Below are 12,864 nucleotides of genomic sequence, written 5' to 3'. Positions count from 1 at the left end.
CGGTTAAGAGGCTCGTTTATACCATAGTTTGTTCTATGAAAGTCAATATGTAAGAGTTCAAATCTTCGTAGGTGGTGAGATCCTCCCGGATAGTTAAAGCCAAGGCAACCTAATAAGTCAGGAGCGTCAAGTTGGCCATTAATTAATTGATGAAAGAATATAATATCGTTATTGACACGCCTTTGTTGCAAAGTTTGCATGTTTAAAAGTTGAATCCGCTGATCGTAAGGAGGTAGGTTGTAAGGATCTGTCCAAGGTAGACCCTTCAGAGCAAAGCGTATGAAATTATGTTGGATTGATTCTATACGATTCTTATGAACCTCATAAAAAGGACTCCATACTTGGGAAGCGTACTCGAGGTGGGGTCGAACGTAGCAGTTGTATAAAGAAAGTGTGACAAATGGATCGTCAAACTCCTTTGCCCAGCGTTTTACAAATCCAAGCATTGAGCTCGCTTTGTTTACTATGAAATTAATGTGTTCGGTGAATTCTAAGTTTGAACTGAATTGGACACCCAAGTCCTTAAAACTAAATACTCGACAGAGCTTGTGTTGCGATATACAATAATCGAAGGCATTCGGGACTCGTTTTCGAGAGAAAGTAATTGTTTGGCATTTGACTGGGTTGAGAGAGAGACCGTTTTTCCCACACCAAACACTAAAACTGTCAATGTCAGCTTGTAGAAGAATCCGGTCATGGTTGTTTTTTATTGTCTTAAAAATCTTCATATCATCGGCGAATATAAGAATTTCACTTGAATTAATGCATGAAGTTACATCATTTATAGCAAGTATAAAAAGAAATGGACCCAGATGGCTTCCCTGGGGTACACCTGAGCTAGCAATAAAGGGGTCAGAAAGACAGTTCCTGAATTTAACTTGATAGGATCTATTCTCAAGGTATGATTCTATCCAGGCTATAAAAAAAGGCGGAAAACCAAAAGCTTTTAGCTTGAAAGAAATAATTTTATGATTTAATTGATCAAACGCTTTAGAAAAATCAGTGTATATGCAATCAACTTCACTTCCTTTTTCTAAAGCATTTGAACATTTATATAAAAAGGTAAGGAGATTAGTAATAGTTGATTTTTTCCTCATAAAACCATGCTGTTGTTCACATACTAGATTCTTGCTGAAAAATGCTACACTCTCACAAACAACTTTTTCGAAAATCTTCGGAATGCACGATAGTTTTGAAATAGGTCTATAATTCTTTATATCTGTCTTATCACCCTTCTTGAAAATAGGAGTTAGAAATGATGATTTCCAAATGATGGGAAATTTTCCAGATTTGAGGGAAAGTTCAAACAAATACGTTAGGGGCTTAGATAACGAGTTTCTACAGTTTTTCAATAATATTGGAGGAACACCATCTGGTCCAACCGAACAATCATCATTCAACGATGAAAGAATTTCTAAAACAGTACTTTCTAATACAGGGATATTGTTACAACATGTTTGGGAATAGCTTTGTAGATTTCTAAAAAATATTTCGTCAATTTCAAAAGCCTCATCAACAAAAGATTTACGGAAATTTGTCGCAAAAGCATTGCAAATGTCAAAGGTTTGTTGCATTGGGACGTTTTCATAAATAAAATTTGCAGGGTAGCCATCTGAGTTTTTCTTAGAGTTAACGAGTTTCCAAAAAGACTTAGGATCTTTTTTTAAGCTATTTCCTTTCTCAATTAAATAATTGGTGTAAAGTGTTTTCGAAAGAGATTTAAATTCTTCAAACAGAGCGCTATAAGAGGCGTAATCAGTTAGAGATAAGGTTTTTAGGTAAGTTTTCCATGCTTTATTTCGTTTATTTCTCAACGATTTCAGTTCTTTTGTGTACCAAGATTGATTTAAATTCGTATTTTTCATTTTTTTCATGGAAAGAGTATTAATAAGACAATTGTTTAGAATACTATAGAAACTGTTAACAGCTTCATCAATATTAGACATAGACAATAGGTCTGATATTCCAGACCTATATAAGTTTTCGGATAGCAACTCAAAATTTGCTTTTCTGAAATCAAAAAAATAGGAGCAATCAATGTCATTACTGTTTTCAGTAACATGACTGCTACAGTCAAAAAAGATTTCCAAGGGTGGATGGTAATTATCTATATTAGTAATTCCAATTCTAGACTCTAGAACAAGGGTACTAATAGCGTCAGAGGAAAATACCAAATCGAGAGTTCGATTTTTAAAGTTTTTAATACAGCTTATTTGCTGTAAGTCAGAATAACTAATTTTATCAAGAAAAGCCAGTTCATTTTGAGAGGAAGTCAACGAAGGTTCTTGGTAAGTTTCGTCTTCCGACGGAATCCATTGAATGTGTGGTAAGTTGAAATCTCCCACAAGTAATATATTGCTGTTGGGGCAAACCAGGTCAAGTACGAAGTCTAAAGCAAGGGAAAGTTCGACATAAACGGATGCTGAACTTTTTGGAGGAATGTATGCGTTTAGAATATAAACAAAATTATTTTCTACAGTAAGTTTTACACAAATTAAATCAATTGATAGTTTAAAAGGGAATGAAATAGAAGAAGAAACAAATTTATTATGTACAGCTATTAAGACACCTCCCCCCAATTCCTTTGAGTTTCCAACATGGCGATCCTTTCTATAAACTAAGAACTCTTGGCAAAAAAGTTCCGTGTCCAAAAAACTTGCGTTTAACCAGGTTTCTGTCAGAGCAAAAATATCATGTGGGAATGTTTGAGAATTGACGAAAATGTCAGCGGTTTTGCTACGAAGCCCTCTTACGTTTTGGTAGAAGAGGGTAATCCTACTGAGTTTTTTGATGGAAGTTCCTTAGGCAAATTGCGTTTTCTTGTGGAGCAGAATTCCTTAACTAGTGTTCCAGGAGGCCAGTTATTAATATTGCAAATAGAATCGAAATGCAGTGGATTTGTAATTATTTTAAAAGAAGAGATAAAGCTATTGGGTTTACTGATTTTCGTACATTTTATAGAAGTGTTTATTACCTTCAATTATTACATTAACGGTTTTTCGATTTGATAGTCCGTTTTTGATCTGTAGGAAAAAAAACTTCAAAAAGGTTGCAATTTTTTAATATAGGAAAAATGTTCTAGTACAGGGTAATTTGCATTAGATATAACAACAACCTAGGCGTGTAGGTTGCACTCAGACAAGAACAAAATCGTATAACTAACACTGCCAGACCCATTCCGACAGCCATTTTTTTTGCCAGACACTTAAAGCTTTGAAAAAAATAGTTTAACTTTACTTATTTTCTCAAGCTTCATTTTTATATATGATACTCAGGGAACTAATTCAATAAATGTTTGTAAGCTGCCAGACCATCGGATGGTCCTGACAGCTTGCCAGACACGCACAAATGCTCGCTATGTGTATCAGCGCCAGCGCAGCGTGAGCATGTTTGTAAAGGAGTTTTATAACAAAGCTTCGTTAGATTTGTTATTAATAATCTAATGGGTCTTCCGTAGTATTGAAGTAAAATGTTTATTCTTAATAATACCAATAATTACCACAATATTAACCCAAGTAACAATTTCAAACCTCGGTTACAAAATAACCAAAGTTATAAAATAACTGCAAATAACCGCGGTCAAAAAGCGGCTATAAACGGGTTGTTAAAAGTCTGTGGTTAATTTTAGGTTAGAAAAAAAACCCAGTATTTTCGAAGGTTTGTTTTGGGTTAAAATTATACGTAAAATAAACTTTTTAGTCATAAATTAGTTTAAAAAATTCCATTTTTAAACTAAGGAAATATTTTGGCTATTTATTTACTTTTATTAAACCCAGGTTACATTCTTGTTATTTTTTCAACCCAATTTTTTTGGTTAAATTATAACCTCAGTTTGAAGTTGGTTTTAAAATAACCAAATTTCTTCAAAAGTTTCGGAAAAGTATTTAAATAACTCGTTTTTGACACAAAGTCATAAATAAGTTTTTAAATAACTTCTAGTTTTGTGTTTTAAGGGTTAAAAAATAACCAAATTTTGGCTCCAAGTTTGAAGTAAGTATTTTAATAACTTTTTTTTTCGCACAAAAAGTTTTTTTTTAAGTTAGAATTTAACCAAATCTGATCCCAAAGTTTTAAGTAAGTATTTTAATAACTCTTTTTTTACCCAAAAAGTTATTTATAGGTTATAAATTAACCAAATTTTATCTATAGTTTGAAACGAGTTTTTAAATTACTCACTTTAAGATGGAAGTTGTTTATTGGTTTAAAATTAACCCATTATAGAACCTAAGTTTAAGGTGAGTTTCTAATTAACTTCTTTATTTTTGTCTTTTATGGGCTAAAAAATAACCAAATTTTCATTACAAGTTTCAAGTAAGTATTTAAATAACTCCTTTTTTACACAAAAAGCTATTTATAGACTAGAAATTAACCAAATTTGACCTTAAGTTTGAAACGAGATTTTAAATTACTGACTTTTTACCATTAAAGTTGTTTATTGGTTTAAAATTAACCCATTATAAATCTTAAGTTCAAGGTGAGTTTCTAATTAACTTCTTTATTTTTGTCTTTTATGGGCTAAAAAATAACCAAATTTTCATTACAAGTTTCAAGTAAGTATTTAAATAACTCCTTTTTTACGCAAAAAGCTATTTATAGACTAGAAATTAACCAAATTTGACCTTAAGTTTGAAACGAGATTTTAAATTACTGACTTTTTACAATGAAAGTTGTTTATTGGTTTAAAATTAATCCATTATAAATCCTAAGCTTAAAGTAAGATTTTAAATAACTACTATAAGTACGTATAAGTTTTTAATCAACTCGTTATTTACCTTTTAACAACCCTGGCAATTTTTCAACTAAGTTCCAACCCAATTTCAACTAACCAACAACTCTCCACACATACACATTCACCATACTCGAGCGTCGCGCGTCGCCCATCATATTTTTGTCTCTCATTTTTCTCAGATCTCTCAGTATTCTTTTGTGGCTGGTGGTAGCAAGTTATTGTGCGAGAAAGTTTTTGTGAAAAAATATAAATTAAATAAAAAAAAATATCTGTCTGTGAAAAATTATTAAGAGGTAAGTTATTTGTTTATAATTTATTTTAAATATTGTTATTTGTTTATAATTTATTTTAACCCTTTGCTTCCTAGTGGTTTCAGCATGATACCACCTATTAATTACTTTGTTAGTTTTTTTTACTACAAAATGGACTTTTCCTTTTGTACTCTCAGCTCAAAACATTCCTTATACAATGTTATTACTAGTACAATCATTATTTTTTTCATTTTAGTGTGTTGTTAGAAAATATCAAAACTTTTTTTCAAGATATTTGTATTTTTTTCCGGGAGCGAAGGGTTAAATATTAAATATTGTTTAATAAATAACTTCAGAGTATAAAAAATAACTTCTGAGTTTGAAAAATATCTTCTGAGTTTGGAAAATAACTTCTGAGTTTGAAAAATATCTTTTGAGTTTGGAAAATAACTTCTGAGTTTGAAAAATATCTTCTGAGTTTAGAAAATAACTTCTGAGTTTGAAAAATATCTTCTGAGTTTAGAAAATAACTTCTGAGTTTGAAAAATATCTTCTGAGTTTAGAAAATAACTTCTGAGTTTGAAAAATATCTTCTGAGTTTGGAAAATAACTTCTGAGTTTGAAAAATAACTTGAGAGTAGGCATACAGATAACTTAGCGCGTCTTTTCATTTGTCTTTCTCATTCCGCGTTATTATTCCAAGCTTGACTGTTGATAAAATCACTATAATAAAAATGTATTCTATCATTAAAAATAAAATTTGTAGTAGAACTACTTTTAAAAGAAAAGTTAAAAAAATAATATTAGAAATGCGTGAAAAAGAAAGAATTAAAAATCTTGAACAAGTTTTTCTTAGCAAGAGGTTATTTGAAGTGCAGCAACACCTTTCGGAAAATGAAATAAGTGCTAATTGTGAACAAGGTTTTTCTAACACGAAATTTGAAGAGTTGCAACACCTATCGAATATTATTTCTGAACATGAAAGTGACAGTGAAAATTCTGGAAACAATTGTGTCGCTGTCTCAACTAATTTTGAAGCTATTCCAGAAAATTTAAAAAAAAAACTTAGTATTATGGGCTATTCAGCATAACATATCGAATATTTGCTTGCGTGATTTGCTTAACATTTTGCATAATTCTCATCCTTATTTGCCATTAGACCCTCGAACATTATTACAAACTCGCGTTTCCCTTGAGAAAATTTTTATCGAAGTTCCACCTGGTAGATACTGGCATTTCGGTTTGGTTCGCGCTCTTACTAAGGTTTTTGAAAGTGTTCAGACATGTCAAACAGTAATATTCTTGGACTTTAATATTGATGGGATTCCTGTTAGCAAAAGTTCAAAGGGCCAATTTTGGCCTATTTTGTGTTCACCAGATGGTTTTCGTGTGCCGCCGCTAGTAATAGGTGTTTACTACGGAATGGCAAAACCTTCAAGTGTTAATGAATTTCTGCGATTATTTCTTGAGGAGGCTGTTAACATTGATGATTTGAACATTGGTTCCAAAAAAATAAGTTTTAAAATCAGGAATTTCATCTGTGACGCCCCCGCTCGTTCTTATTTAAAAGGAATCAAAGGGCATAATGGTTATTTTGCTTGTGAAAGATGTAATGTAGAAGGGGATTATAATTACAAATCTCACCAAATGTGTTTTCCAAACCTATCAAAATCACTTCGCACGAATGATTCTTTCCGGGCTGGGATACACGAAGATCATCATACGCAACCATCTCCATTAGAAAAACTTCCAATAGATATTATTATGAATTTTCCTCTAGATTACATGCACTTGTTGTGCTTAGGTGTCATGAAAAAATTGTTGGTTACATGGATTAAGAATAGAACCCTTAAAACAAAATTCTCGGCAAAAAACATTGAGAGAATCTCTAAGACCTTAGTATCACTACGAAAATATGTTCCATGCGACTTCAATAGAACACCTCGTGGACTTGATGTGATAAGCTTTTGGAAGGCCACTGAATTTCGTATGTTTTTGTTGTACTTAGGTCCGGTTGTTTTGCAAAATGAAACTCATGAAGAAGTATATGCCAATTTTATGGAACTACACTGTGCTGTTTCAATATGTTTGAGTAAAAATAAACAAGTTTTTGTTGATGTCGCACAGAGTCTGTTCAAATCATTCATATATAACTTTTCTAGTATCTATGGAGCTGAAAACATAAGTTATAACGTTCACAATTTATATCATGTCGTAGATGATGTTAAATACCATGGACCTTTAGATAATATAAGTGCTTTCAAATATGAAAATCGTTTACAATATTTAAAACGTCGAATAAGATCTGGAAACAGACCCCTGGAACAAATTGCAAATAGGATTATCGAAGATTTTGAGAATGTAGATCTAATTGATGTAGATGAAAACAAAACTCCTATGCTTTATATGAAAGATAGGAATAAAATATGCAAAATTAAACACTGTGTTGGAATCTATAGAGCAATTCAGCTTCAACATTTTGTTTTGAAGTCGTCACTTGCAGATAGTTACTTCTTAACAAACTCAGAAGAAATTGTTAGAATGGAGTTTGCAACATATCGACATGGCATCCCAGTTATCTATGGTTCAAGCTTAAAACAAAAACAAAATTTTTACGAAAAACCGTTCTATTCTAAATTTTTAAGCGTTTATAAATCAAATGAAGAAGAAAATTTGCCTAATTTTTATAACATAGAAAATATTTCCTCTAAATTTTTCAAAATAACTTTACCAAACACTGAATCTGTTTTTTTTCCATTAGTACATTGTTAATCAAAATGTATTGTGTTGTGGAGACGCTCGAAGATGAAGGGAAGTTCGTGACGGCAGTTCCCAAAAATTGGGTCATCGATGGAACGAAGCTATTATGGCCAAAGTCCAAGAAAGATTCCATTTGCGGTCGGAAAAATTGCATCACAGCATCGGATGATTGGCAAAGCATAGCATGCAAATTAATATTTGATGACATCGGTAAGATACAAGTTTAACTACATCTTTTTTATTTTATTTTTATTAAGTTCACTTAGACCACTTTTCTCCAAGTAAAATTTTATTCGTATCTAAACTTAAAGCAGTTTATCCTGGGGGCCTATTTTTGACAGCTTAGTTACGTTAATTTTGATACACTTTAGGTCCCCTTTCATATACTTAAAGTAATCGCGGTTATGGCCTTTCAATATTTTTATATTTGAATAACGCTTCATAATATTCTACACAATGAGATTTATTACAGAAATTAAAGTTTTTTAGACCGGTCTTTCTTATATAAACACATTACATTGTCATCGAGTGCAATTCAGCATCAGCCAATTTGCAAAACAATATCGCAAATTTCGCGAAGAACAATGGCGCCTTAAAACACGACTAGCAGGTGTTTTTGCGAGCGGGTGCAATAGCAAAACTCACAGCAACCCTTTTTCTCTTCGTTCACGACAGCGTGCGTGAACGAAAAGGCGTCACGGCGCGGCGCCCACGACTACAATCGACATGTTGATCTTGTGTGATCGATACAAGAGCAATAAAACAATAAAACATCGACCTTTTTTCACTTCACTTCGTTGACAAAATCAATAAGTGTACTGTACAACAATAAAACAATAAAACCGCGACCTTTTTTTTACGTCGTCCAAGACAGCGCGCTTGAACAAAGCGCCACCCGCGACCGACGGTCGACTTGTTGTTCTTGTGTGTTCGATACAAGATCAATAAGTGTACAGCGATAAAACAATAAAACAGCGACCTTTTTTTTCGCGAAGAACAATGGCGCCTTAAAAAAAAATTTTCGACCAGCAGGTGTTTTTGCGAGCGGGTGCAATAACAAAACTCACAGCAACCCTTTTTCGCTTCGTTCACGAGAGCGCGCGTGAACGAAAAGGCGCCACCTACAACATTTAAATATACATTTTTAAAAAGCTAGAAACTTAGTCATATTTGTAAAATTAAAATTAAGTTAATTGAATTAAGAGCTTTTGAAAGAATGGTATCTGAACTCAGATTTTTGAAAAAAAAAAATTATTGAAGAAATTTTAAGATGTCGTTTTTTAAACTTTTTCGTAATATAAAATGCATTTATTTTCAAATTTTTCTGACCACATTTATTACGATTTGAAATTATAAAAGAAAATGTCAATATGTATTACGGTTTATGAAAAAAATTAAAAAGTATTTCATTTTCGAAGAACTTTTTTTAATAGAAGTTTTGAAAAAAAATTTTACTTATTTGTTTTTTAAAGTTCAACATCTAAATATAAAGTCATTTTTTCTTCAGTCAATAGCCCTTATTGTTGAAAGTTAAATAGCAAAAATTTAAAGTTCTTATTTACCAAAGTCTTTGAGAAAATTAATTATTTCAAAGCAAAAATTCAGTTTTTATAAAAAAAACCCATTGAAATTGAAATTTTTTTCAAAAACTCTTGATTAAATTTAGTGGATTTAAATTTAGGAGATAAGAATGAGCTTCTGGCTTTTTAAAAATGTATTTTAAAATATTGTAGGTGTTGCCGTTGTTTTCAAAATATTTTTTTTGTGTTTAAAGTCAGATTATGAGAAAATTGCATTTATCTCTTAAACGATGGAAGATTGTCCCTTACTCCCTTATATTTTTTTTCCTTAAATAACCTAGAGAATCTTTTGCTATCATTTGTTTTATGAAATTTAAGAAAAAAAATGGTTGTGTTCAAAAAAAATTTAATTGTAATTTTAAAAAACAATACGGTAACATCGGCAATTTTTAATCTATAGACTTTAAAGCATTTTTAATTGCCTACGTTTGAAAAAAAATCGTCAAAATCTGAGCTGTTCGGCCGGTCTTAAGCCGCTTCACCTTTTGAACAAATATTTTCTTGTATCCCTTTCATGCCACTTATATTTACGACAAAACATGTATTTCCTTTTAAGGTTCCTGGGAGGAAGCAGTTCAGAAGGAAAAGGATGCCGAGTATTTGTCTTCTTCTGAAGAAAATACGGAAGAAGTGACCATCGACACCAATTCTTCGGAATACATGACAGATATGAACAAATTGATGTCAACTTTGATTCCTAATTCTGGTAAGTTTAAAATGTATAAACATGGGAACAAAGTTACTAATTTTGTCATACTTACTTCTCATTTTCAAGACGTTTCCTCGTTCACCCCCCCAAATGAAGATGTTACCATCACTAATGTCATTTCCGACTTATACACGTTTGAAGGTAAAAAATGTATTTTAGCACTAGTACAATTTTCAAAGTCGTTTTTAAACTCCAGCTTATCTTAGACTGGGGTTTATCCAATGTTATTTGAATAGGATAAACCCCAGTCCCTCTTAGTAACAGCTGAGATAGCATATTAGTTCTTTCACTAACCGTATTACTTTTTTTTGTATATTACTATAACTCTTATTTTTAATTGTTTATAGGCCCCAGCACCAGTACCCAATTCAAGGAACTGTCGTCCAAAATAGACGAAATTTTGGAAAGACAGCGTTCCACTGAGGTGAAGGTGCAGGCCATGCAAGGAATGCTGGAGGCATTCATGGCGAAGTCCGAAGTTTCGGTCAATTTGTTGGCGTCCAAAATTGCAAAAGAGAATGCAGAGGAAGTGGATGAGGAACTGCAACTGGATGAAATTTTCCCACTAACCTCTGTCCAACAAATTGAGGAAATCGAGGAAAAACTCCATCAAAATGCAGCATTCAAAAAAAAATTGGTAAGTACCAAAATATACGAAATATGCAATTTTCTCACAATCCGACTTCAAACACAAAAAAAATATTTATAAAACAACGGCAACACCTACAATATTTTAAAATACATTTTTACAAAGCCAGAAGCTTATCTTAAATTTAAATTCACTAAATTTAATTAAGAGTTTTTGAAAAAATGGTCCTCAAACTCAGAATTAAAAAAAAAATTTATTAAAAAAATTAAAAATGACTTTTTTCCAAACTTTTTCTAATAAATATTATCAGTTGAATTCCGAAGCAGAAAAGGTAATATATATCACACTTTTGAAAAAACAATTAAAAATAACTTCAATTTCAATTGGTTTTTTTTTTTGATAAAAACTGAATTTTTGCATCCAAATAATTAATTTTCTAAAAGACTTTGGTAAATAAGAACTTTAAATTTTTGCTATTTAACTTTCAACAGTAAGGGTTATTAAATAAATAAAAAATAATTTTATGTTTAGATGTTGAACTTTGAAAAAAAATAAGATACATTTTTTTTCAAAACTTTTATTAAAAAAAGTTCTTCGAAAATGAAATTCTTTTTAATTTTTTTCATAAACCGTAATACATATTGACATTTTCTTTTATAATTTCAAATCATAATAAATGCGGCCAAAAATATTTGAAAATAAATGCATTTTATATTACGAAAAAGTTTAAAAAACGACATCTTAAAACATATTTTTGTTTTCTTTCAGGTCCGTAAGTTGAGCTCCTATGGGGGGGCCAACGGAATGAAAACGATCCGCACTATTTGCAAGTGCATTTTTACGGATCCACTACTGGCAGAACATTCTTGGCTGGGGACTAATGCCAAAAAAAGTTTCAGCCAATACAAATTCCTGTATAAAACTATATTGGAAGCGGTCCGATCAAGGTACCCCACTTATAGTGAAGCTGAGGGTGCTTCATTTTTTAAAGGCTTTTTGAAGCAAGCCCCATTTCGAATGGGAAAACCGTCCACGTAAGTTAAAAAATAAAATTATAATCAACATTTAAGTTAACATTTTTCTCATTACAGAAATACCAGTTCCAACACCAGCTCCTCTGCCTCTGACGGGCAATCCACAACATAATTAAGTTAAGCTATTTTTTATTTTTAGTTTTAGTTTTACTTTTACTTTAAGTTTTAGTTTTAGTTTTACTTCATTAAATAATGTTTCACTAAACTTAAATTTCAGCGTTCTTATTTCAAATATTAAATTTTCAGCTGGGAAGAATCTTATGGTTTGCAGCATGTTGGTAAGCAAACATTTTATAGGTTTTTTAAAATCTGTAAATAACCGGTTATAAAAAAGCTGTGAAGTAACGTTTATTACAGGTTTTATAAGAACCTGTACGAAGTTATTTACAGGTTTTATAGAAACCTATAGGTAAGCGGTTATAAAAAAAACCGTCAAATAACGTTTGTTATAGGTTTTATAAAAACCTGTACAACGTTTATTACAGGTTTTAAAAAAACTGGAAGAAAACGGTTATAAAAAAAACCGTTAAATAACGTTTATTACAGGTTTTATAGAAACCTATAGGTAAGCGGTTATAAAAAAAACCGTCAAATAACGTTTGTTATAGGTTTTATAAAAACCTGTACAACGTTTATTACAGGTTTTAAAAAAAACGGGAAGAAAACGGTTATAAAAAAACCGTCAAATAACGTTTATTAGAGGTTTTATAAAAACCTATAGGTAAGAGGTTATAAAAAAAACCGTAAATTAACGTTTAATACAGGTTTTAAAAGAACTTGTTATATTACAGGTTTCAAAAAAACCTGTAATAACGTTAATTACAGGTTTTATAATAACCGTAGTAAAACGGTTATAAAAAAAACCGTCAAACAACTCAGTACAGGTTTTTTTTAAACTGTATAATAACGGTTTGTAAACGGTTATAAAATAGCCGTAAATGGTTTATTTCAAGTTTTTCTTTGACTAAAAATAAACAGTTATTTAATAACCGTGAAAATTAGGTTTTTAAAAACCCAGTATTTGTAGAAAAAAGTGGGTTTTTTAAAAACCCGATTTAGACGAAGTTAAAAAATAACTGACCATTTTCGGTTGTGGAGACGTTTCTGGAACGTCTTAAATACGTTTATTTAACGAGTTTAGTAACTTATCCGTTAAATAACCAGAGTAAATATCCGGTTTATTTTCCGCTTTCTAACCACAAAATGTTATTT

General features: G+C 31.2%; 1 protein-coding gene across 5 annotated transcripts; it reads left to right on the top strand.

The window, feature by feature from the left end:
• Positions 1-3,748: 3,748 nt before the first annotated feature.
• On the top strand, positions 3,749-12,864 carry LOC129920885 (uncharacterized). Of its 5 annotated transcripts, none has more exons than XM_056002380.1 (4): positions 3,749-7,950; positions 9,877-10,026; positions 10,096-10,170; positions 10,377-10,974. In XM_056002380.1, the coding sequence occupies exons 1-4, from the start codon at positions 7,758-7,760 to the stop codon at positions 10,736-10,738; spliced, it is 780 nt and encodes a 259-aa protein (XP_055858355.1). In that variant the 5' UTR covers positions 3,749-7,757; the 3' UTR covers positions 10,739-10,974. The 5 variants fall into 4 exon arrangements, 3 of the variants coding, with proteins under 3 accessions (XP_055858354.1, XP_055858355.1, XP_055858353.1); XR_008773407.1 differs by having other exon boundaries at positions 10,096-10,241; positions 10,299-10,976; XM_056002379.1 differs by having other exon boundaries at positions 3,749-5,022; positions 7,742-7,950; positions 9,877-10,170; positions 10,377-12,864.

Source organism: Episyrphus balteatus, chromosome 1, assembly GCF_945859705.1.
Source record: "Episyrphus balteatus chromosome 1, idEpiBalt1.1, whole genome shotgun sequence".
Lineage (NCBI taxonomy): Eukaryota > Metazoa > Arthropoda > Insecta > Diptera > Syrphidae > Episyrphus > Episyrphus balteatus.
This window is presented reverse-complemented; position numbering and strand designations above follow the sequence as displayed.

Excerpts from the sequence above, each read along its gene's own strand:
- LOC129920885 (XM_056002379.1), top strand. The coding sequence starts at position 7,758 with ATGTATTGTGTTGTGGAGACGCTCGAAGATGAAGGGAAGTTCGTGACG. Across the intron at positions 7,951-9,876 it reads ATTAATATTTGATGACATCG|GTTCCTGGGAGGAAGCAGTT; the intron begins GTAAGATACAAG and ends TTTCCTTTTAAG. Across the intron at positions 10,171-10,376 it reads CGACTTATACACGTTTGAAG|GCCCCAGCACCAGTACCCAA; the intron begins GTAAAAAATGTA and ends AATTGTTTATAG.